The 27,193-nt window shown below is 45.6% G+C and overlaps 1 protein-coding gene across 11 annotated transcripts in view; it reads right to left on the reverse strand.

Moving 5' to 3' along the window:
• The window catches only part of LOC141096078 (uncharacterized), a 603,498-nt gene that overhangs the window by 277,593 nt on the left and 298,712 nt on the right, over positions 1-27,193 (reverse strand). The window contains exon 5 of one of the 11 annotated variants that reach the window (XR_012233575.1): positions 16,089-16,200. The exons of 9 other annotated variants lie outside the window; for them this stretch is intronic. Coding sequence is in view for 1 of the 2 variants with exons in the window: in XM_073582479.1 (XP_073438580.1) it covers positions 16,105-16,200 (96 nt within the window). In the remaining variant the exon portion in view is untranslated. Of the gene's footprint in view, positions 1-16,088; positions 16,201-27,193 lie in introns of those variants that run through there. One more of the 11 variants, XM_073582479.1, reaches the window with a different exon arrangement.

A 27,193-nucleotide genomic window follows, 5' to 3' on the forward strand; every position in this document is an offset into this window, starting at 1 on the left:
TTTAGGACATTGAAGCTTGGTGTCTATACAGATAAATAAACAGTGGGGAAAATAAGTATTTAATACACTGACGATTTTGCAAGTTTTCCCACCTACAAAGAGTGGAGAGGTCTGTAATTTTTATCGTCGGTACACCAACTGTGAGAGACGGAATCTAAAACAAATTCAGAAAATCACAATGTATGATTTTTACATAAATAATTTGCATTTCATTGCATGAAATACCGTATATAATCGCGTATAAGCTGAGATTTTCAGCCCATTTTTTTGGGCTGAAAGTCCCCCTCTCAGCTTATACATGAGTCATATACCTGGGGTCACCGGGGGAGGGGGAGCAGAGATCATACTTACCCCCGTCCTGGCGCGGTCTCTGCAGCCCCCCTGGTTCTCCTATGGTCTCCCTTCCTTCCTTCAGCGGTTACGTGGTACCACTCATTAAACTCATGAATATGCGCATATTCATGAGTTTAATGAGCGGTAACACGTGACCGCTGAAGGAAGGGAGACCGTAGGAGAAGCAGGGCTGCAGAGACCGCGCCAGGACGGGGGTAAGTATATCCAATATTCCCCTGTCCCCGTTCCCACGCTGCTCACCGCTGTCTGCTGCGTCCTGTGTCAGTGACGTTTACCCAGCACTAACCACATCATCGCGCCCTCTGCTGCCTGAATGTCACTGACAGATGACATAATAATTAATTACATTAGCGTGCACACTGTGACAAATGACATGGCAGACAGCAGAGATGGAGCGGGGACAGGTGAATATCTCAGTTGCTGGGTCCTGAGCGAGCGGCGACACCGGCACCTGTCCCCCATAGCGCGCTGGTGTAACGGGGTCTTCTGTGCTGTAATACCTCTTACATTACCACCCCGTGTTTCAGGAGGTCCACTCTGCTTTTCCTCACTTCTGAATAAAGGGCGCTGGCTCGAAAGGCTTTGTAATATGGGAACATATAAAAGATCACTGCTTCTCCACGTACTTCCAGCGTGACAACATTTTACTCATCGGTCTCAGAATATATATACAAACAGAGGGCAGGACAATCAATATGTGTCGGGCCAGTAGATAACAGGCTCCAATTAAGACGCCAGACGTACATTACAATAGCAGTGGGATTTACAAAGGTGGGGGGAGGTCAGAAGTGGGATACCTCGTTTACCTCTGCCCAGGGGGGCAGCCGGTCGATTGCTGCATTAAGGGCATACATCTCACATTCCAACTATCATACATGCATCTCCTATACGGGGTGCTGGCGGGTTCTGCAACAGCCGGTATCTCCGCCTGCTCAGGACCCGGCACCTGGCCCCCAGGGAGGAGAGGTATGTGATTTTTTTGCAGCAGCATATGGGGGCATACTCTATGGATCATCTTATGGGGCAGCATATGGGGACATATTCTATGGAGAATATTATGGGGGCAGTATATGGGGGCATATTCTATGGAGCATATTATGGGGGCATCAAATGGGGCATATTCTATGGAGCATATTATGGGGCATCAAATGGGGCATATTCTATGGAGCATATTATGGGGCAGCATATGGGTGGCATAATCTATGGAACATATTATGGTGCAGCATATGGGGGCATATTCTATGGAGATTATGGGGGCAGTATATGGGGCATATTCTATGGAGCATATTAAGGGGGCAGCATATGGGGCATATTCTATGGAGCATATTATGGAGCAGCATATGGGTGGCAATCTATGGAACATATTATGGGGGCATATTCTATGGAGAATATTATGGGGGCAGTATATGGGGGCATAATCTATGGAGCATCTTATGGGGCAGCATATGGGGGCATAATATATGGAGCATCTTATGGAGGCAGCATATGGGAGCATAATATATGGAGCATCTCATAGGGGCTGCATATGGGCGCATAATCTATGGAGCATTTTATGGGGCATAAACTATGGAGCATCTTATGAGGGCTGCATATGGGGCAAAATCTATGGAGTATCTTATGGGGCGTAATCTATGGAGCATCTTATGGGGCGTAATCTATGGAGCATCTTATGGGGGCATAATCTATGGAGCATCTAATGGGGGCAGCATATGGGGGCATAATATATGGAGCATCTTATGGGGGCAGCATATGGGGGAATAATATATGGAGCATCTTATAGGGGCTGCATATGGGGGCATAATCTATGGAGCATCTTATGGGGGCATAAACTATGGAGCATCTTATGGGGGCTGCATATGGGGCAAAATCTATGGAGTATCTTATGGGGGCATAATCTATGGAGCATCTTATGGGGGCATAGTCTATGGAGCATCTTATGGGGGCATAATCTATGGAGCATCTTATGGGGGGCATAATCTATGGAGCATCATATGGGGGGTGCATTTTATGGGGGCATAGTCTATGGAGCATTTCATGGGGGCATAGTCTATGGAGCATCTTATGGGGGCATATTCTATGGAACATCTTATGGGGGCATAATCTATAGAACATCTTATGGGGGCATAATCTATAGAGCATCATATGGGGGGTAAATTTTATGGGGGCATAATCTATGGAGCATCTTATGGGGGCATAATCTATGGAGCATCATATGGGAGGTGCATTTTATGGGGGCATAGTCTATGGAGCATTTTATGGGGGCATAATCTATGGAGCATCTAATGGGGGCTGCATATGGGGCATAATCTATGGAATATCTTATGGGGCCATAACCTTTATGGAGCAGCATATGGGGAATATTATTCTATGGAGCATCTAATGGGGCCATTATTAACCTTTGTGCAGCATTATATGGGGTGTATTTTGTATGGAGCATTTTATGGGGCACATCATGAACTGCATATGGGGCTCCTGATTCAATATGGATATTCAAAAGCATTTAACCTACTGATGTCTCAATTTATTTTACTTTTATTGGTATCTACTTTTATTTTTGAAATTTACCAGTAGCTGCTGCATTTTCCACCCTAGGCTTATACTCAAGTCAATAAGTTTTCCCAGTTTTTTGTGGCAAAATTAGTGGGGTCGACATATACACGACTATATACGGTAAATATTTCATAGGGGGGTCAGCTTATACACGAGTATATACGGTAAATATTTCATACAATAGAAAAATAGAACTTAACATTTGGTACAGAAACCTTTGTTTGCAATTATAGAGGTCAGTCGTTTCCTGTAGTTCTTGATCAAGTTAGCACACACTGCAGCAGGGATTTTGGCCCACTCCTCCATTAAGATCTTCTCCGATCTTTCAGGTTTCGGGGCTGTCCCTGGGCAACATTGAGTTTCAGCTACCTCCAAAGATGTTCAATTGCGTTCAGGTCTGGAGACTGGCTAAGCCACTTCATAACTTTGAAATGCTTCTTAAGGAGCCACTCCTTAGTTGCCCTGGCTGTGTGTTTCGGGTCATTGCCATGCTGGAAGACCCAGCCACAACCCATCTTCAATGCTCTTACTGCGGGAAGGAGGTTATTGGCCAAAATCTTACGATACATGACCCCATCCACCCTCCCTTCAATATGGGCAGTCATCCTGTCCATTTTGCAGAAAAGCACACCTAAATTATGATGGTTCCCCGCCATGCTTCAGGGTTGGGACCGTGTTCTTAGGGATGTACTCATTCTTTTTCCTGCAAACATGGCAAGTGGAATGGATATGAAGAAAAAAATCTTTATTTGGTCTCATCTGACCACATTATCTTTTCCCATGCCTCCTCTGGATCATCCAGATGGTCATTGGCGAACTTCATGCAGGCCTGCATATGTGCTGTCATGAGCACAGGGACCTTGCATGCCCTGCAGGATTTTAATCCATGACGGCGTAGTTTGTTAATAACGGTAATGTTTGAGACTGTGGTCCCAGCTCTCTTCAGGTCATTTGACCAGGTTCTCCTGTGTAGTTCTGGGCTGATACCCGACCTTTCTGAGAATCATCCTTACCCCAGGAGGCGAGATCTTGCATGAAGCCCCAGACCAAGGAAGATTGACGGACATCTTGTGTTTCTTCCATTTTCTAATAATTGTGCCAACTGTTGTTGCCTTCTCACCAAGTTGCTTACCTATTGTCCTGTAGCCCATCCCAGCCTTCTGAAGGTCTAGAATTTTGTCCCTTGTGTCATTAGAAAGCTCTTTGGTATTGGCCATGGTGGAGAGGATAGAGTGTGATTCATTGTGTGGACAGGTGTCTTTTACACAGGTATCAAGTTCAAGCAGGTGCAATTAATACAGGTAATGAGTGCAGAGTAGGAGGGCTTCTTAAAGAAAAACTTACAGGTCTGTGAGAGCTAGAATTCTTGCTGGTTGATAGGTGATTAAATACTTATTTCATGCAATAAAATGTAATTTAATTATTTAAAAATTATACAATATGATTTTCTGTTATTTTTTTTTTTTTTCTTAGATCGTCTCCTACAGTTGAGTTGTACCCTACGATAAAATTTACAGACCTCCCCATTCTTTGTAGGTGGGAAAACGGACAAACTCGGCAGTGTATGAAATACTTATTTTCTCCACTATATATACATTTCTTTATTATTAGACATACGTTCATCAAGCCTATTTCTACATAGTATGATTACTTATTAATGCAAATTACAATACTCTACCTAAATAAGGTTATTGAACACAAATTATTGTGGTAGTTCGGCTCACTCGGCAGGACATGGAGGTAGACACAGGTACACTGACTGACTAAATCTTCTGCACAGGGTCGGACTGGCCCACCGGGAAATTGGAGAATCCTCCGGTGGGCCCGCCCCTTGACCAGCACAACTCCTGCCTACTTCACTAATGCTACTTCACAAATTAACCCCCATCCAGAATAAACCCGGGTATAGTTTGAACAAGGCCAGAGTTTGTAAGGGGGTGGGAAGGACTGTAGTCGTGACCAGAGACACTGATATCCAGGAAGTATCATTCCTCCTTGCGGAGAATGACATGCTAAGAATGTCGAGATGAGGAGACTTAAAGCCGCAATGCTCCTCTGGGAAATATGCAAATTGTTTATTCAGGGAGGAAGAGGACTAGAACTCTAGTGCCACCTATAGGAAGTAGCAATCCTAAAAGTCAATGTCGACCCTTTAATGAGCCTTGTTACATGACTAAAGGCCCCGTTACACATAACGATGACCCAGCGATCCCACCAACGATCCGACATGGATGGGATCGCTGGGACATGTTAGACTGCCCCTCCAGCAATCAGGACCAGTGAGCAAGCTGGTATACAACGTAAACATCGGGTTTCTAAGAGCCGCGCGGCTCTTAGAAACCCGATGTTTACATTGGATACCAGCGTGCAGCGTCGCTGATCGCTGGCTCCCGCTGCCACACGCAGCGATGCGCGCTGGCCAGCGGGAGACCAGCGATCAAAAAACGGCCCAGGTCGATCCAGCATGATCAGCGAGACCCGGCGGGGGGGCGGTCGCTGCTGGATGTTACACACAGCAATATCGCTGGAGAGATCGCTGATGTGTCACAAAATCAGCGATCTCGCCAGCAATATTGCTGTGTGCAACGGAGCCTTTAGGATAAAAGCCAAGCCAGAATCTCAATTTGCAGACACTGTATGTCGGGGTACTGCCCCTCGTCAGTGCAAAGTGTGGGATCTGGTTTGGCTGTGAGAGAGGCGTCTGACCGATATCCAAGAAGTATAATTTCTCCTTGCGGAGAATGACATGCTAAGCATGTCGAGATGAGGAGACTTAAAGCCGCAATGCTCCTCTGGGAAATATGCTAATTATGCAAATTGTCTCTTCAGGGAGGAAGAGGACTAGAACTCTAGTGCCACCTATTGGAAGTAGCAATCCTAAAAGTCAATGTCGACCCTTTAACGAGCCTTGTTACATGACTTAGGATAAAAGCCAACCCAGAATCTCAATTTGCAGACACTGTGTTTCGGGGTACTGCCCCTCGTCAGTGCAAAGTGTGAGATCTGATTTGACTGACTGAAGCATGTGTCCTGACCTTACCTCACAGAAAACAGTATTCCTCTTCTCAGCGTATCTGCATCTCCAGGTTCAGGTCCCCCCGGGCACTTGACAGGCGGCGACGGTCCCTCTTCCAGGCGACCCCCAGTAATAGAGACTCAGTCCAGGATAACTTGAACATACTCTTTACTCAATACTTCACAAGTTACATCTATAGTTGGCCTATCATGAATTTCACTTGTCTCCTCATCTTTCCCTGCTTTGCTGTCACTTCTGTGCAGCACACGACCGGACCGGACCACCTTAGGCTGCTCCCCCCAGTTCCTTCCTGGCCTAACTTCGCCATGATGACAATTCCTTCTGCCTGTTTCGTTCCAGACTCGAAATCGTCAGCCACCTGGTTTGGCTGCCTCTGGTAAAGCATCCTTACTGATCTAGTCGAAGCTCCAACTTCCTTCATCTCCTCAGTCCAACCAACTCCTGCCCTAAAGGTGTTCGCCCAGGCGAAGAGTCGCCACATGTTTCTATCCCTGTTCTGGCCCACTGCTATGATGCACAGTGGCCGTGGATAATGTGGGCTGCAGATTGGTCCCATATAATGCTCCTCCATACAGTATAAAATAGGTCCCATATAAAGCTCCTCCATACAGTATATAATGGCCCCATATAATGCTCCTCTAAACAGTTTATAATGGGACCAATAGAATGCTCCTCCATACAGTATATTATAGGCCTCATACAATGCTTGTCGATACAGTACATAAAAGACCTCATATAATACTGCTCCATACAGTATATTATAGGCCTCATATAACGGTCCTCCATGAAGTATATAATGGGCCCCATATAATGATCCACCATACAGTATATTATAGGCCTCAAATAATGCTCCTCCACACAGTATATTATAGGCCTCATATAATGCTTTCCCATACAGTATATAATGGGCCTCATATAATGCTCCTCCATACAGTATATAATAGGCCCTATATAATGTTCATCCATACAGTATATACAGTGCCTTGAGAAAGTATTCGGCCCACTGGAACTTTTCAACCTTTTCCCACAAATCGTGTTTCAAACATAAAGATACCAAATGTAAATTTTTGGTGAAGAATCAACAACAAGTGGGGCACAATTGTGAAGTTGAACAACATTTTTTGGTTATTTTAAATTTTTGTGGAAATTCAAAAACTGAAAAGTGGGGTGTGCAATATTATTCGGCCCCTTTAGCGTAATACTTTGTTGCGCCACCTTTTGCTGCGATTACAGCTGCAAGTCACTTGGGGTATGGCTCTATCAGTTTTGTACATCAAGAGACTGAAATTCTTGCCCATTCTTCCTTGGGAAACAGCTCGAGCTCAGTGAGGTTGGATGGAGATCGTTTGTGAACAGCAGTTTTCAGCTCTTTCCACAGATTCTCGATTGGATTGAGGTCTGGACTTTGAATTGGCCATTCTAACACCTGGATACGTTTATTTGTGAACCATTCCATTGTACATTTTGCTTTATGTTTGGGATCATTGTCTTGTTGGAAGGCAAATCGCCGTCCCAGTCTCAGGTCTTTTGCAGACTCCAACAGGTTTTCTTCAAGAATGGTCCTGTATTTGGCTCCATCCATCTTCTCATCAATTTTAACCATCTTCCCTGTCCCTGCTGAAGAAAAGCAGGCCTAAACCATAATGCTGCCACCACCATGTTTGACAGTGGGGATGGTGTGTTCAGGGTGATGAGCTGTGTTGACTTTACGCCAAACATATCATTTGGCATTGTTGCCAAAAAGTTCGATTTTGGTTTCTTCTGACCAGAGCACCTTCTTCCACAAGTTTGGTGTGTCTCCCAGGTGGCTTGTTGCAAACTTAAACAACACTTTTTATGGATATCTTTGAGAAATGGCTTCTTCTTCTTGCCACTCTTGCATAAAGGCCAGACTTGTGCAGTGTACGACTGATTGTTGTCCTATGGACAGACTGTCACAGCTGTAGATCTCTGCAGTTCATCCAGAGTGATCATGGGTCTCTTGTCTGCATCTCTGATCAGTCTTCTTCTTGTTTGAGATGAAAGTTTAGCGGGACGGCTGGGTCTTGGTAGATTTGCAGTGGTATGATACTCCTTCCATTTCAATATAATCGATTGCACAGTGCTCCTTGGGATGTTTAAAGGTTTGGAAATCATTTTGTATCCAAATCCGGCTTTAAACTTCTCCAAAACAGTATCACGGACTTGCCTGTTGTGTTCCTTGGTCTTCATGATGCTCTCTGTGTATCAAACAGAACCCTGAGACTATCACAGAGCAGGTGCATTTATACGGAGACTTGATTACACACAGGTGGATTATATTTATCATCATTAGTCATTTAGGACAACAATGGATCATTCAGGGATCCACAATCAACTTCTGGAGTGAGTTTGCTGCACTGAAACTAAAGGGGTCGAATAATATTGCACGCCCCACTTTTCAGTTTTTGCATTTCCACAAAAATTTAAAATAACCAATAAATTTGGTTCAACTTCACAATTGTGTTCCACTTGTTGTTGATTCTTCACCAAAAATTTACATTTGGTATCTTTATGTTTGAAGCATGATATGTGGGAAAAGGTTGAAAAGTTCCAGGGGGCCAAATACTTTCGCAAGGCACTGTAATAGGCTGCTGTGGTGAGTGAGAGAAGTCGGATATTGCTTTTTATTTTTATGCTGATCTTCGTGCAGGTAAGTAATGTGATAACATTGATAACTTTATGGCCATAAGGCAGGAAAATAACTTTTATATGTCATTTATGGGAATAGTTTTATCATAAAGCAGGAGAAAGGGTTTTATTTTATTGTTACTTGTAATGTTCCTGATGTTAAACATTGTATTTTACTTTCTTTTCTTGCTACATTAACTCGGGGACTTGAATATGTGACCACTAAGTGTACGAAAGTGGCAACCAATTGGTGTCCTGTGATCACATGGGGTAGATGTTTAGTTAGGCTACTTTCACACATCAGGTTTTCGGCGTCAGGCGCGATCCGGCGTCGTGCCGGAACGCCGGATCCGGCAAATGTTTCGTAAAACCGGATGTGACGGATCCGGTTTTCTGCCGGATCCGTCTTTCTCTTGACAGACAAAACCGGATCCGTCTCATCCGGTACATCCGTTTTTCTATCCGTTTTTCGACGGATTACTCCGGATCCGGTTTTTAAAATTGACCCTTGTGGCCTTCCGAACGGGATTGGCTACTGGAAAACTATATATAGCATGTTCCTACAGCCCTTCTTTGACAGGTTGTAGAGGAGAAAGTGCAGGTTGGAGAGAAGAGCAAGTTACTGGCGAAGATGGATGTTGTCATTGGAAATATTTTGAAGAATTTGGCGGATTTTATAGCGGAGGCGAATCGTTTGAGGGTGATTGTTCTGGAGAAGGAGAGAGAGAGACAGCAGCGCATCAGGCATCGTAGACGACGTTTGTGGATCCACCCCATCACAGCCAAGAGAATGACGCGTGGGGTCTATTCTACACTCTGCATGGACCTTCGACGAAACCCGGATACATTTTTTGGATATGTTAGGATGAAAATGGAGAATTTTGATTACTTGGTGGAGCGCATTGCACACCTCATAAGAAAAGCGGACACCTATTGCCGCTTCTCTGTTTCACCCGCAGAGCGTCTGATGGTGACTTTAAGGTAAGCCACATTTATTGGATATGCTCGCATCAGAGCACACTTTCACTGCAATCTTGTTGGTGGTAGTTTGTATCTCCAATTGTTATAGGTCAGTTTTGGTATGTAATGCTGTGATTTAAAACTAATTTATTGTTTTTTAATTCCCCACAGATTTCTTGCAACTGGAGAATCCCTTTCGTCACTGCATTTCCAGTACAGACTCGGGATTTCCACCATATCTGGAATTGTGAAGTACACATGCCGTGCACTGTGGGACTCCTTAGCTGAAGAGTTTTTACCAGAGCCCACAACAGAGAGGTGGATTGAAATTGCTGACAAGTTTCAACAGATATGTCAGTTTCCAAACTGCTTGGGCGCTGTGGACGGGAAACATATCCGCATTGTAAAGCCAGCTGGATCGGGATCGGAATATTTCAATTACAAGAAATATTTTTCAATTGTCCTCATGGCCATCGCTGACGCGGAATACAAATTTATTGCGGTTGATATTGGGGCCTATGGCCGCTCCAATGACTCTCAAGTTTTCAAACGGTCTGCCATGGGGCGCAAACTGTATGGAAACACCTTCCAGTTCCCACCACCTAGACCGCTGCCGCAAACATCTGGTCCACCTATGCCATTTGTCTGTGTAGGGGATGAAGCCTTCCAGCTGTCAGAACACCTTTTGAAACCGTACTCTAGCAGAGGATTGACAAGACCAAAACGCATTTTTAATTACCGCCTCACAAGAGCAAGAAGAATGGTTGAATGTACCTTTGGTATTCTGACAGCCAAATGGCGGGTCCTATTGACTGCGATCAACCTCAAGACAGAAACTGTGGACGAGGTGATCAAAGCGTGCGTGGTACTCCACAATTTTGTTATCTGCAAGGAACCCATTTCCATTGAGGACACCTCTGAAGAAACCACCTTGCAAGATTACCATGACATTACCACTAGAAGTTCTGTGACGGTTTCAGAAATGAGGGACAATTTTGCACTATACTTTATGTCACCTCAAGGCAGAGTACACTGGCAGGATGACAGAGTGTGAAAGATTTGTGCCCAACCAAACTTGTGTACCTTCTGTACCAACAGTATATACCTTTGCCAACCAAAGTTGGCTATCTTGTCATGGTCTCTATTTTTAGCTTTAGGCCACAGGTGTGTACCTGGTTGTGTTTTATGCAAAGTATTTCACCTTTTAACAAAAGTTGTGTACATTGTTAGGAAATCACCAACAATAAACACAACTTTTTAGGTGAAATACTTTGCTTCAAACACAACCAGGAACACAACTGTGGCAAAAAGCTAAAATTTACCCACAGTTATATACCTAGTTTTGAATACCATTTCACCTTTTAAATACCCTGTATTTAACCTTTTTCGCTGCAGAAAGAAATGACAGACAACCAGTGTAAAATAATTTAACTTTTATTGAAAAATGTTTTTTTTAGTAAACTTTTTTAAAATTTTAATAAACTTGTTTAATAAAGCTTTGAAACCATAAAACTGGTCATTTTTATTTAAATACACACATTATAAATCTGTGTAGTGTGTGGTGGAAATACTGCTGGAGGGGCTGCGGGACACTTCGACACCGGGAGTGTGGAGAGAGGACTGGGATCGTGGTGGGGAAGGAACAGTTAGAGGTGAAGGTGTGGAAAAAACTACAGAATGGGTGGACATGTGGGAAGCAGAAGAGGTGGTGGGTGGTGGAGTGGAGGGTTGGGCAGGGACTGTAGGAGCAGATGATGTTGATGGCAAGTTGTATGGGGAAGGAGTTTGGTACGGGGCAGGTTGCTGGAAGTGGGGAGATGTCTGGTACGGGGCAGGTTGCTGGAAGTGGGGAGATGTCTGGTACGGGGCAGGTTGCTGGAAGTGGGGAGATGTCTGGTACTGGGGAGGTTGCTGGTACTGGGGAGTTTGCAGGTACTGGGGAGGTTGCTGGTACTGGGGAGGTTGCTGGTACTGGGGAGGTTGCTGGTACTGGGGAGGTTGCTGGTACTGGGGAGGTTGCTGGTGCTGGGGAGGTTGCTGGTGCTGGGGAGGTTGCTGGTGCTGGGGAGGTGGATGGTGCTGGGGAGGTGGATGGTGCTGGGGAGGTGGATGGTGCTGGGGAGGTGGATGGTGCTGGGGAGGTGGATGGTGCTGGGGAGGTGGATGGTATGTAATAGGAGGTGGAGGATGGAAAGTGGCTGGAGGGGGTGTAGATGTAATAGGAGGGGGAGGATGGAAAGTGGCTGGAGGGGGTGTAGATGTAATAGGAGGGGGAGGATGGAAAGTGGCTGGAGGGGATGCAGGTGGAGGAACTACTGTGGTGGGAGGAGGAAGTTGGGAGGTAACTTGCTGGAGAGCAGCATGGCATGAATGCATTACATGCATCTGCTGGGCAGGAGAGAGCGTTTCCATGCGCTCCACAACAGACCTGAAAAAGGTGTGGTTTGGCGAAGATCTTGCTTCTGAATGCATGGTTTGCAGAAGTGTCTTCACCTCCAGAATGCTGGAGTTGATCTGCTGATAGCCTGCGGAGATTTGCTCTGACAAGACTTTTAGACAGTTCTAGAAAGATGCATTCAGATGCAAGAACTCTGGCGCATAAGTCTTTTCCTGACCCCTCTGCCGCTGCCGCCCAGTACCCGCAGGTGTACTAGAGGTGGCAGGGGCAGAAGGGTGGGGTAAAGGGAAAGCGATCTCCTCACCAGCAGCTTCATGTAATGTAGGCGGCCACGATGCTCCTGTGCTGGTGGATGGGACAGATGGGTCGAATGTGTGGGAAGGCTGGGAAGGTGCAGATGTACCGGGGCGGTCGAAGTGTCCCTCGGTGCCGGTCTCCTCAGGGATCGCCTCAGAAGGGTCCAATCGTGCAGGCTCCCGAGTGCTGCTCACCGTGCTGTGGAATAAAGAGAAAAAAAAAAACAATTAAAATACTGACATGGTATGGCCCTGGCTAAAAAAAAAAATTTACATCTAACATTTTTTTTCACATGTGGTGTGTAATATTTACCTTCTAGTGACCATTGTTTCCCGGAGGAACGACAGGGCTTCTGCGTACTTGTACTTGCTCCTGCGTCCTCCAGATCCACTCGGGGCCCGCATCTCTTTATTGAACTCCTTCTTGAAACGATCCCTCACAGACCGCCACCGATTCACAATTCTGTTCCCTGAAACGAGAAAGGACAAAGTGGTTAGTATACAACATCAGTGTTTCCCAAACTCCAGTCCTCATGGTCCCCAGGGGTCATGTTTTCAGGATTTCCATAGTAAATAGAAATCCTGAACACATGATCCGTGGGGACCATGAGGACTGGAGTTCGGGAAACCCTGGTTTACATCAAGCAACCGGTACTGTATATACTTACGCTCTTTAATCTGGGCCCGAACATCGAGGTCCTCCCAGCGGCCCACAAGGAGCGAACAGATTTCCTCCCAGAGTCGTCGGGTAACGATAAGGTCAGCGTGGCGGCGGTCAGCCATATTCCAGAGCGGCTCCCTTTCTCTGACGAGATCGATGAGGTGGTCCACATCGAGTCCTCCATCCTCACCGTCAGAGTCGGGAGCACGCTGTGAAGGCTGTTAAAGAAAAAGACAAAAATAACATAATTAGCCTCCACAAAAGAAATGAAATAAAAAGTGCAAAAAAACAAAGCAAAAATATTTATACTTACACGCTGGTGACCGCCGCGTTGCTGTCGCCGACGACCCTGGGAGGCACTGCGAGGACCTCTTGGCCGAGCACCTGATTGGGAAGACTAGAGAAGAAAACAAAAAATGTTATGTCTTTGGATGTAGGCATTTGTTTGCTGTGTGTGGTCTGCAGAACATTGTTTTCTATGTGTTGTGTGTAGTGTGATGTTGTGTTTCTGTGTTTGATGCAAAAAACATACCAATTGTGAGCCCACTCCAGGTGTCTGTCCACCCCTTCCTTCTTCTTCTGGGAGCTCCTCTTCATCTTGTGAATCCTGTTTTGAAATAAAAGGCAATGAATAGACATATATTACAGAGATGATGGATTTTGGAAATAAAAACTTACCGTCAAACGCTGACGATGCGAGGGAGGGCTCCCAGAAGATGATGTGCTGTCTTCCTGGTGGCCACACTCCATGCCTGTGGGTGGTGTTCCAGCTGCTGCCATTGCTGCTGCTGCTGCATCTATTGGGCGGCTGTTGAATAAAGAGAAACAAAGGGCCAATGAATATCTTGATATTCAATAGCCCTAGTTTGGAGGAATGGGGGATTTGATAATTACCGTCTCTCATCTGCTGCTGGCCTCCCCTCCTCAGCATGTTCCATTTGCTGCTCCATTTGGGGTGGTGGTGGTGCTGATGGTGCTGCAGTGGTCTCCTGCCTTCTCCTGCTTCGCTTGGTTGCTTTCTTGGGTGGCATGTTGGGTGTGGCTGTGGGTCCCACTGTCTTGCTTTTATATATGTCTTGTGGGCAGAGCTACTGAGCATGCTCAGACCAAAAAAACCGGATCCGGCCACCGGATCCGGCTTCCGCCGGATCAGGCGCATTGCGGCGCTCATAGGCTTTCATTGTGTGAAAAAGACGGACGTGCCGGATCCGGCGTGTCCGGCTTTTTCGCCGGAGACAAAAAACGTTACAGTAGCCGTTTTTTCCAGACGCCGGATCGCGACACATTGCCGGATCCGGCGAAAACCGGATGAAACGCATGGCCATACGGCGCGATCCGGCGCAAATGCAAGTCAATGGGGGGGAAACCGGATCCGGCATTGCATTTCGCCGGATCCGGTTTCTGTCAAAAGCGCCGGATCGCGCCTGACGGCGAAAACCTGATGTGTGAAAGAGGCCTTTGCCACCTTGTATTACATGAAGATCTGGGAGAGGGAGGCTTCGGAAAGGTAAGTGTGAATTTCTCCTCTGTGCCCCCCCAATGTGTCCTGACCCCGATACACAGGAGGACAGACATATTCATTACAGGGTGTCCATATGCAATGATAATTGGGATAACTAGTGACAGGTGGGCAATGTGCGGCTCCCCGACCACATCTGGACCTCTAGAAAGCCTAAACTGAGTATTCCAAAAAGGGCAAATAGCATAAATATAGGAAATACCCAATAGGAAGAAGGAGAATGGGCAGGGGGCTCAATATTATCAATAAAGGAGAATATATGAAGTTTATTGGGAAATAATTACAACAAAAGTGGTTGGGAAAGAACCAAAAGACTCACAGAGGGAAATAGATAGAAGTCGATCAACAAATCATCAAAAAATCCAAATAGTGAGAGACAAGAATCCCCTAAACCTGTCCTCATAGAAATCGTATGGGGAGATGCAAGACCAGTGGTGCCCCCTCCAGGCTAGCCTTGTTACACTGGTCTGCCATGCCTAAGATGAGCAGTGTTACAGACCCACGGAGCTTTATTTGTCCTGTACATTGTTACTTGTATCGCTGTACACCTATTTCTGAATTTGTCTATTCGCTAAGTTTATCTTGAGCATTTTTCTCTCCACCAATGTATGGCTGGTTTCACATTAGCGCTTTTTAAGCGCACGCACAGCCGGGGGTAGCTCCGCCCCTGAGCCGGCTCTCTGCCCGGCGTGCCTGCCCCTTGCTTGTAGCGCCGCCTCCTAGCGCACAGCGGCGCCTGCGATCGGCGCACCCTATCTTTAGCATAGGGTGCGCAGATCGTGCGCAGGCCGTGCGCTAGTTGCGCTTTGACCTGCGCTGCGCACTTTTGACGGTGCGCCGAGCACGCCGAAATCCGAAAAGTTTGATTTTGGCGCGCACGGCGCACCGTCAAAAGTGCGCAGCGCAGGTCAAAGCGCAACTAGCGCACGGCCTGCGTACGATCTGCGCACCCTATGCTAAAGATAGGGTGCGCCGATCGCAGGCGCCGATCGCAGGCGCCGCTGTGCGCTAGGAGGCGGCGCTACAAGCAAGGGGCGGGAACGCCGGGCAGAGAGCCGGTTCGGTGGCGGAGCTACCCCCGGCCGTGCGTGCGCTTAAAAAGCGCTAATGTGAAACCAGCCTATGTCTGTTTTTTTTTTCATTCCTATATCATTTTGTCATTAGAGCCATCAATCGATTTCTGTCTGTTTCCCTCTGTGATTCTTATAGTCGTCTCTTTCCCAACCACTTTTGTTTTTATTAGAATTATTTCTGTAAACTTGACATATTCTCCTTTATTGATAATATTGAGCCCCCTTCCCCTTTTTCTTCTTCTTATTGGGTATATTCTATATTTACGCTATTTGTAAAAAGCTGTGGGGTGCACAATATTGTGTGGGACATGAAGGGTTCATCATCCTGTATGTAGGGGACTGTAGGGTCTGTCTAACCGTGTGGGGGCATCATTCTGTGTGTGGGGAGCAGTGGGGACATCATGCTGTTTGTAGGAAGATGTGGGCTCCGTCATACTGAGTGGTATACTGTATATTCGCAGTAACAGTGAGCCCACAGACTTAAGTGATATAAATGCATATATAATATTAGTAGTATTATAATAAGTTTTGCCTGTTGGTTCGGCCATCCACAACAGCCACAGTCTCTCATGTGGCCCATAGGGACAATTAATCACCAACCTCTACATTAGACAGATCCCGATAATAGATGGCAGAGTTTGTTCTGATCTCTTGTGTCTTTTTCCAGGTCATCTTGGCATCCGAGCCAGACACTGACGAGATGCTGGCCGTAAAAATAATTGCAAAAAGTTCATGTGATGAAGATTCAATCACTACAGAAATATATATCCTAAGAATGGCTCTCGGCAACCCCTTCATACCAACTCTGCGGGGCTGTATAGAGTCACCGACAGAGTATATCATAGCCATGGAGTATGCGGCCGGAGGAGATCTGTACGGTCACCTGTCTCAATCTGTATCGTTCGATATGGAAACATCAAGGTAAATTTCTACCAGCTGATAATCCGCTGACCGTACATTGTAGTCCTAGAGAAATTACAGTAGGAGAAAATGAAGCCCTGAATAGGACACGAAGTGTGATCTCCTGATGTTCTCTGTATGATTGTGTATGTAACCACTGATACATCTTCTACTTTCTACTCCACAGACTCTTTGCTGCAGAAATGGTTTGTGGAATGCAGTACCTCCATGAACACGGCGTGATACATTGGTAATCAGCTCATCTTTATAAATCTCTGTTGTCTCCTTACAAAATCTATTGTAGAAGGTTCTGTTCATGAATTATCCTCACAAACAGTGTCTGCTCCTTCTCCCTGCAGTGACCTGAAGCCTCAGAACGTCCTCATCGATGACATGGGACATATAAGAATTTCAGACTTTGGCTCATCAGCCGTGAATGTGGCCGAGGATGACCTTTTATATAATTTTGTTGGCACCCAAGGGTACATCGCACCCGAGGTAAGGAACATCCCTCTGTGATTGATGCCGATAGTAGGATTGAGTATTAATCTGATCCCATTGTATCCGGCTCATAGCTAACCACAGACCAGTCCTCGTAGTCTCTGTGTGTATATCCCCTCCCCGGTATATTCAGCTCATCTCCCATCTTATGTTCCCACAGATAATGGATAGAGAAGGTTTCAACCATCTGGCAGATTCCTTCTCATTTGGTGTCATCATGTACAATATGATTGTGGGGGAACAGCCATTCTACAGCACAGGCACATTGGAGGAATACCACCGGTCTCTGCGGGAGGACGACCCACATATTCCACCCGGGATGCCAATCGATGCCCTTCACATCCTAGAAGGGGTAAGTAGGATCAGAAGAAGAAGGATAATGGGGGATTATAAGGGGACATAGAAGATATGTTATTACACAATGTCTATGGACTGTCCGTATCATATCAGTAATCACACAATATAATGATTAATGGTCTCTCTCATTTTCCAGCTTCTCTGCAAAACGCCATCTGCTCGGTATCCTATAACATCATTCATCAGAGAGCAACTTTTCTTCCACTCCATAAACTGGAGCGACGTGGAGTCCGGCACAGCCGACCCACCATTCCAATGGGGCAATGATGTAAGTATCGCAATAGGGACATCCATAGTGTTACCACTGCCCAGTAACACATGTATATCGTTATTACATAAGAAAGAATCGATTCGCAGGACCCTGGTGCAGCACCCAGGTCATTAGTCCATAGCCACCAGACAAGAGCCCTGTAAACCGCCTTTTCCTGTCGGCTTCTCTGACGCCTCTTCTCATTAGTAGACCCGGTGTGACTTCATGGGTGCGCGATGCTACCACGATGATATTACACTGGACCTACAAATCAGAAGGGGGCTGGGGAATCCAGAGGGTATGATGCAGCTTGCGGGGCTTTCGTCCAGCTGTCACGGAATACTGATGTGGCCATTGGACCAGGGCAGCCAAGAATTTATTCTCCCATCTCTACTAATCATTACATTAACCCTTTAGTATACAGTATACATATGTGAGTCGCTGATTCTCAGATCTGTACTTTTCTCTTCTTACAGGAGCATTAGGCTGATAGCAATCAGCTCTATTATAATAATAATAATAATAATAATTTTTATTTATATAGCGCCAACATATTCCGCAGCACTTTACAATTAAGAGGGGACATGTACAGACAATAAATTCAATACAAGTTAAGACAATTCAAACAGTGACATTAGGAGTGAGGTCCCTGCTCGCAAGCTTACAATCTACAAGGAAATGGGGGGACACAGTAGGTGAGAAATGCTTGTTAATTCAGGTCTGGCAATTATAATAGGGATTTTCATATAAAGCTGCATGATCCGGTCATCAGCCCGTGTGTTCCTATTCCTGAAACACCTAGGAATGAACATTTACATTTATCAGACTGGACAAGTACACTGGACTTTCTTTATTACCGGACTATGACAAACGTATGGATATTCCATCACATAACATCCACCTACAAGACAGAGAGAGAAGGAAGCGGCTGCTCCTTCATCTCCATGATATTGACCAGAGAAGGACGTGGCTGCTCCTTCATCTACATGATACTGACCAGAGAAGGTCATGACTGCTCCTTCATCTACATGATACCAGAGAAGGATGCGGCGGCTCCTTCATATACATGATACTGACCAGAAAGGAATGCGGCTGCACCTTCATCTAAAGAGGATTTCCAGAGAAGGACGCGGCGGCTCCTTCATCTAAATAGGATTTCCAGAAAAGGACGCGGATGCTTCTTCATCTAAATGGGATATCCAGAGAAGGAAACGGTGGCTCCTTCCTCTAAACAGGACATCCAGAGAAGGATGCGGCTCCCCCTGGCCAATATAGGATTTCCAGAGAAGGACATGGATGCTCCTTCATCTGTATAAGATTTCAAGAGAAGGATGCGGATGCTCCTTCATCTACAATATATTCAGAGACTGAAGAAAGCGGCTGCTCCTTCATCTAAATAGGATATTCAGAGAAGGACGCGGATCCTTGTTCATCTAAACAGGATATCCAGAGAAGAATGCGGCGGCTCCTTCGTCAATATAGGATTTCCAGAGAAGGACATGGATGCTCCTCCATCTGTATAGGATTTCAAGAGAAGGATACGGATGTTCCTTCATCTTCAATATATTCAGAGACAGAAGAAAGCGGCTGCTCCTTCGTCTACTGAATAATGACAAACAGAAGGTAGCGGCTGCTCCTTCACGTACCTGGCCGTGTGGTTAATCACGGTGCTGCAGGAATCCAGGGAAAACTTCACCTGCACAGATCACACAATCCTGCACTTCTCCTCACCATCTTGTGTGATTAGACCTAGATGTCCAGAAATGGCTGAAATGCAACCTGAGGCCGGAGGAGCGAGGACGTACCACCACCATCTGCTCCATTACTGTGCATAATACTAACATCATTTATGCATAAAAAAAATTGCGTGTGTAACTGCTGATGGAGGAAGAGGCATGGGAGATGAGATCTTGACACCGCTGATTACCGGCTGAATTCTACTTCATCAAGAATCACCTCCATCCCTTCCTTATTCCTTGAGACATGCAGCGATGTACATCCATAATAAAAGCAGATTATCACATTAGTACATAGATTCGTCTTTCTATAGAAAAAGTGCATGAATTGTGAGATGAAAGTGGCCTGCGATAGGAATTACTATAAAGCGGTGGTCCACTACTTAGTCATCGAATTGTCATCAATATTAGATTAGTGGAGGTGCGACATCCGACCCCCGCAGAGCAGGTTGTAGCTCCACCACAGCGCCTTAAACTGTGTAGTGGCTGTTTTGGAGTACTGCCGCTCAGCTCCCTATCACTGCATTAGGAGCTGAGCTACAGTATTAGAGAACGGTCACTACACAGTGTACAGGGCTGGGCTGTTCAGGCTCCGTACACTGTGTACCCCCATTTGCAAACAGCTGATTAATGAGTGTGTCATGGGTCATTAATAGAGATGAGCAAATATATCAATGATCGGTCCGGATTATGATCGCCGAATTTGGAATATTCGCCGAACATAGCCAAATATCATTACAGTCAATGGGAGGCAAAATCAAACGCATGCACAACACTTTCAAGCGGCCCCACAAGCTGCCAAAACACATCAATGAGGGACAGACACCAGGAAAGTGACCTCAATTCACCCACAGTACAAATTGCAGCATGGAACTGCAGCAGTCAGGCATGAGGTATCGGGGTCTGGGACAGCACTTACACCTTTCAATTGAACGTCACAGTAAGACGTGGTGGGTGAGGAATCCGGGAAGGCCTCCTGTGCTGGGAGCCCTGACACCACATGCAACACCTCTACCTGCTTTCATGCTGAGCCTCACTCAGGTGGCAAAAATATCAGTTTCGTAGACTACCATTGTCAGAAAAATGTAAGGATAGTAACAGGGGTAGTTGAATTAAAGGAAGTGGAGGCCAGATGGTCTCGGAGGCCTACTGCTACAGGCAACACGCATGAAGGAGACCCAACCAGGAGAGTTCACATTTCCAAAAATTAGTGTCAGACACCACCAAAGTGGCATCAATTTCCCCACATCAGAAATAGTATAATAGGGACCGATAACCAACCCAGCAGATGGAGACTGTACCGGGCAAGGTGGTGGGGAATCTTCTTTCTATAGAATAAAACGAACAGCTGATTAATGGGGATGTCATAGGCCATTAATATCCAAGTCCTCGATGACCTCAGTAATTTGCTCAGTGGTGTCCAGCTAGGAGAGTTCTGTAGCTCTCGGGTTATACTGGACGTCTTCCATCGTGTCATATCTCTGCTTGCGGTCAGTGGACCGGAACATTATTTTACATCCAAAGACTGGAATACCCTTTCCACTTGATGACGGTGCAGAATACCTTGCTGTAAAGGTACTGTCACACTTAGCGATGTACCAGCGATCCCGACCAGCGATATGACGCGGTCAGGATCGCTGGTGCATCGCTAAGTGGTCGCTAGTGAGCTGCCACACAGGCAGATCTCACCAGCGACATCGCTGGGGATGGGGGTCGCTACTTACCTGTCACACCAGGCGATCCTGCGTCCTCCCGCCCGCGTCCACGCGTCGCTCGTCTTCACAGCAGGAAGCGCCGCAGGAAGCTGACGACGAGAAACAGTCCTGAACGTTCTTGCGCCATCAGCGATAACCAGCGGGGGAGCCGGTCGTAGGTAAGTATCAGACACAGCGATATCGCTAGCAATATCGCTATAACGTCACTAGTTATAGCGATATTGCTAGCGATATCTCTTAGTGTGACTGGCCCTTAACAAGCCGGATGCCTTCTAACAGATGGTTCTCAGCAGCTGAATGTCAATGTTTCCATTCACTAATGGAAGCAGAGATCTTAAAAATGGCATTACCACATTCTGCATGACACTGGTATTGTTGATGCTTTCCGATGGGATAACCCATATTATTTTAACCCTATAACTCCACCCTCTTAATACCACTTAAAATAAAATGAGGACACCATAAATTCTTTGGATAATTATGGCCTCAGCAGCCTTTATCTAAACAAACATACAACGGTAAAAAAACACAAAATAATATAACACACTGGGAGGGCTTTTTGAAGCTCCCAAATCTTGTGATTACCAGAATAGGGGAGTGCTTTGTGCTGTGGAGCGCATATGTGCTCTACCTAGGAAGACACGTCACTTCCGGTGACACGTGAGGGGCGTGGATTGATAGTGGAACACAGTATGCGTTCCAACTGGGGCCGCTGATGATTTCTGGCGAAAGTCCGGCACAATCAGCTTTAAAAGGGACTTGGCTATGGTAGAATGCTTGCAGCGCTCCATCACACACATGATCTCAGGAGGGCAGGAATCTTATTACACCACACCTCTCCACTCTTGAATTCAATTCTATCCACTGGTAAACCCCTTATCTTGCATTTAAGAGGGTAAACGCATCGTGATGCGGTTTAAAAACATCTACTATAAGAAAAGTCTATCCATTATTATAGTTAGAGATATTTGGTCTGCATATTTTTACTGACCTTACATGGATCCTGTTAAGGCTCTTTGTTGGTGCTGAATATCTTGAGTGTCGACAACATTTTGTTTATGTGGATGGCCTGACGCTAAGCATATTTGTCTAGATGAATTTCTATGCATCATATTACTGGACGCATTAGAGTTATTTAATTAGAAAAATAATGGTCCAGATATTTATGCATCTATTTGACTGTATCTATGGATTATTTTTGGACATAGTCCAGATATATTTTTATTTGATTTAATTTATTTGAGTACTAATGTATTCTTTGGATATTGTCCAGATATCGATAAACCAGATGGATTATACCAGAGTACTTAGATTAACATCTGTGACTTAGATGCATTATAGAACTTTATCTGGAAACAACCTGATGCTTTAGGACATTGAAGCTTGGTGTCTATACAGATAAATAAACAGTGGGGAAAATAACTATTTAATACACTGACGATTTTGCAAGTTTTCCCACCTACAAAGAATGGAGAGGTCTGTAATTTTTATCGTCGGTACACCAACTGTGAGACGGAATCCAAAACAAATTCAGAAAATCACAATGTATGATTTTTACATAAATAATTTGCATTTCATTGCATGAAATACCGTATATAATCGCGTATAAGCTGAGATTTTCAGCCCATTTTTTTGGGCTGAAAGTCCCCCTCTCAGCTTATACATGAGTCATATACCTGGGGTCACCGGGGGAGGGGGAGCAGAGATCATACTTACCCCCGTCCTGGCGCGGTCTCTGCAGCCCCCCTGGTTCTCTTATGGTCTCCCTTCCTTCCTTCAGTGGTTACGTGGTACCACTCATTAAACTCATGAATATGCGCATATTCATGAGTTTCATGAGTGGTAACACGTGCCCGTTGAAGGAAGGGAGACCGTAGGAGAAGCCGGGCTGCAGAGACCGCACCAGGACGGGGGTAAGTATATCCAATATTCACCTGTCCCCGTTCCCACGCTGCTCACCGCTGTCTTCTGCGTCCTGTGTCAGTGACGTTTAGCCACCAGAGGGCGCGGTGACGTGGTTAGTGCGCGCCGCGACCTCTGCTGCCTGAATGTCACTGACAAATGACATAATAATTAATTAGATTAGCGTGCACACTGTGACAAATGACATGGCAGACAGCAGAGATGGAGCGGGGACAGGTGAATATCTCAGGTGCTGGGTCCTGAGCGAACGGCGACACCGGCACCTGTCCCCCATAGCACGCTGGTGTAACGGGGTCTTCTGTGCTGTAATACCTCTTACATTACCACCCCGTGTTTCAGGAGGTCCACTCTGCTTTTCCTCACTTCTGAATAAAGGGAGCTGGCTCGAAAGGCTTTGTAATATGGGAACAAATAAAAGATCACTGCTTCTTCACGTATTTCCAGTGTGACAACATTTTACTCATCGGTCTCAGAATATATATACATACAGAGGGCAGGACAATCAATATGTGTCGGGCCAGTAGATAACAGGCTCCAATTAAGACGCCAGACGTACATTACAATAGCAGTGGGATTTACAAAGGTGGGGGGAGGTCAGAAGTGGGATATCTCCTTTTCCTCTGCCCAAGGGGGCAGCCGGTCGATTGCTGCATTAAGGGCATACATCTCACATTCCAACTATCATACATGCATCTCCTATTCGGGGTGCTGGCGGGTTCTGTAACAGCCGGTATCTCCGCCTGCTCAGAACCCGGCACCTGGCCCCCAGGGAGGAGAGGTGAGTATGTCATTTTATTTGCAGCAGCATATGGGGGCATACTCTATGGATCATCTTATGGGGCAGCATATGGGTGGCATAATCTATGGAACATATTATGGGGGCAGCATATGGGGATATTCTATGGAGAATATTATGGGGGCAGTATATGGGGGCATATTCTATGGAGCATATTATGGGGGCAGCATAGGGGGCATATTCTATGGAGCATATTATGGGGCAGCATATGGGTGGCATAATCTATGGAACATATTATGGGGCAGCATATGGGGGCATATTCTATGGAGAATATTATGGGGGCCGTATATGGGGGCATAATCTATGGAGCATATTATGGGGGCATAATCTATGGAGCATATTATGGGGGCATCTTATGGGGGCAGCATATGGGGGCATAATATATGGAGCATCTTATGGGGGCAGCATATGGGACCATAATATATTGAGCATCTTATAGGGACTGCATATGGGGGCATAATTTATGGAGCATCTTATGGGGCATAAACTATGGAGCATCTTACGGGGGCTGCATATGGGGGCAAAATCTATGGAGCATCTTATGGGGGCATAGTCTATGGAGCATCTTATGGGGGCGTAATCTATGGAGCATCTTATGGGGGCGTAATCTATGGAGCATCTTATGGGGGCATAATCTATGGAGCATCTTATGGGGGCATAATCTATGGAGCATCTTATGGGGGCAGCATATGGGGGCATAATATATGGATCATCTTATGGGGGCAGCATATGGGGGCATAATCTTTGGAGCATCTTATGGGGGCATAAACTATGGAGCATCTTATGGGGGCTGCATATGGGGGCAAAATCTATGGAGCATCTTATGGGGGCATAATCTTTGGAGCATCTTATGGGGGCATAGTCTATGGAGCATCTTATGGGGGCATAATCTATGGAACATCTTATGGGGGCATAATCTATGGAGCATTTATGGGGGCATAATCTATGGAGCATCATATGGGGGTGCATTTTATGGGGGCATAGCCTATGGAGCATTTTATGGGGGCATAGTCTATGGAGCATCTTATGGGGGAATAATCTATGGAACATCTTATGGGGCATAATCTATAGAACATCTAATGGGGCCATAACCTTTATGGAGCAACATATGGGGAATATTATTCTATGGAGCATCTAATGGGGCCATTATTAACCTTTGTGCAGCATTATATGGGGTGTATTTTGTATGGAGCATCTTATGGGGCACATCATGAACTGCATATGGGGCTCCTGATTCAATATGGATATTCAAAAGCATTTAACCTACTGATGTCTCAATTTATTTTACTTTTATTGGTATCTACTTTTATTTTTGAAATTTACCAGTAGCTGCTGCATTTTCCACCCTAGGCTTATACTCAAGTCAATAAGTTTTCCCAGTTTTTTGTGGCAAAATTAGGGGGGTCGACATATACACGACTATATACGGTAAATATTTCCATAGGGGGGTCAGCTTATACATGAGTATATACGGTAAATATTTCATACAATAGAAAAATAGAACTTAACATTTGGTACAGAAACCTTTGTTTGCAAATATAGAGGTCAGTCGTTTCCTGTAGTTCTTGATCAAGTTAGCACACACTGCAGCAGGGATTTTGGCCCACTCCTCCATTCAGATCTTCTCCGATCTTTCAGGTTTCGGGGCTGTCCCTGGGCAACATTGAGTTTCAGCTACCTCCAAAGATGTTCAATTGGGTTCAGGTCTGGAGACTGGCTAAGCCACTCCATAACTTTGAAATGCTTCTTAAGGAGCCACTCCTTAGTTGCCCTGGCTGTGTGTTTCGGGTCATTGTCATGCTGGAAGACCCAGCCACAACCCATCTTCAATGCTCTTACTGCGGGAAGGAGGTTATTGGCCAAAATCTTACGATACATGACCCCATCCATCCTCCATTCAATATGGGCAGTCATCCTGTCCATTTTGCAGAAAAGCACACCTAAATTATGATGGTTCCCCACCATGCTTCATGGTTGGGACCGTGTTCTTAGGGATGTACTCATTATTCTTCCTGCAAACATGGCAAGTGGAATGGATAAGAAAAAAAAAAATCTTTATTTGGTCTCATCTGACCACGTTATCTTTTCCCATGCCTACTCTGGATCATCCAGATGGTCATTGGCGAACTTCATGCAGGCCTGGATATGTGCTGTCATGAGCACAGGGACCTTGCATGCCCTGCAGGATTTTAATCCATGATGGCGTAGTTTGTTAATAACGGTAATGTTTGAGACTGTGGTCCCAGCTCTCTTCAGGTCATTTGACCAGGTTCTCCTGTGTAGTTCTGGGCTGATACCCAACCTTTCTGAGAATCATCCTTACCCCAGGAGGCAAGATCTTGCATGAAGCCCCAGATCAAGGAAGATTGACGGACATCTTGTGTTTCTTCTATTTTCTAATAATTGTGCCAACTGTTGTTGCCTTCTCACCAAGTTGCTTACCTATTGTCCTGTAGCCCATCCAAGCCTTCTGCAGGTATAGAATTTTGTCCCTTGTGTCATTAGAAAGCTCTTTGGTATTGGCCATGGTGGAGAGGTTAGAGTGTGATTGATTGTGTGGACAGGTGTCTTTTACACAGGTATCAAGTTCAAGCAGGTGTAATTAATACAGGTAATGAGTGCAGAGTAGGAGGGCTTCTTAAAGAAAAACTTACAGGTCTGTGAGAGCTAGAATTCTTGCTGGTTGATAGGTGATTAAATACTTATTTCTTGCAATAAAATGTAATTTAATTATTTAAAAATCATACAATATGATTTTCTGGTTTTTTTTTTTTTAAGATTGTCTCCTACAGTTGAGTTGTACCCTACGATAAAATTTACAGACCTCCCCATTCTTTGTAGGAGGGAAAATGGACAAAATCGGCAGTGTATGAAATACTTATTTTCTCCACTATATATACATTTTCTTTATTATTAGACAAACGTTCATCAAGCCTATTTCTACATAGTATGATTACTTATTAATGCAAATTACAATACTCTACCTAAATAAGGTTATTGAACACAAATTATTGTGGTAGTTCGGCTCACTCGGGAGTACATGGAGGTAGACACAGGTACACTGACTCTTTAAATCTTCTGCGCAGGGTTGGACTGGCCCACCGGGAAATTGGAGAATCCTCCGGTGGGCCCGCCCCTTGACCAGCACAACTCCTGCTTACTTCACTAATGCCTGCTCTGCCCTGTATTCCGATCGTGCGCACCGAGCAGTGAGCTAGTTATTCCATACCTGATGCCAGCTGCCGTCTGCACTGCTCAGCAACAAGTGATGTGAAGTGAGAGCTTTCTCATCACTTGCTGCGGCTTCTATTGATTTCATCAAGCATTCCGTAGCTGAGAGTGCCGTGAGCGCAATGAGAGAGAAGCCTACATCAGCAGGTGATGAGAAAGCCCTCACGTCACATCTCTTGTTGCTGAGCAGTGCAGACGGCCCCGCTGGCACCCAGTATGGAATAGTGCACTCACCGCAAAGCCAGCACAGACTGACTGCACACACAGCACAGGAGCGTCTAGAATGG

Source organism: Dendrobates tinctorius, unplaced genomic scaffold (assembly GCF_039654945.1).
Source record: "Dendrobates tinctorius isolate UK_male_01 unplaced genomic scaffold, ASM3965494v1 ptg000071l, whole genome shotgun sequence".
Classification (NCBI taxonomy): Eukaryota; Metazoa; Chordata; class Amphibia; order Anura; family Dendrobatidae; genus Dendrobates; species Dendrobates tinctorius.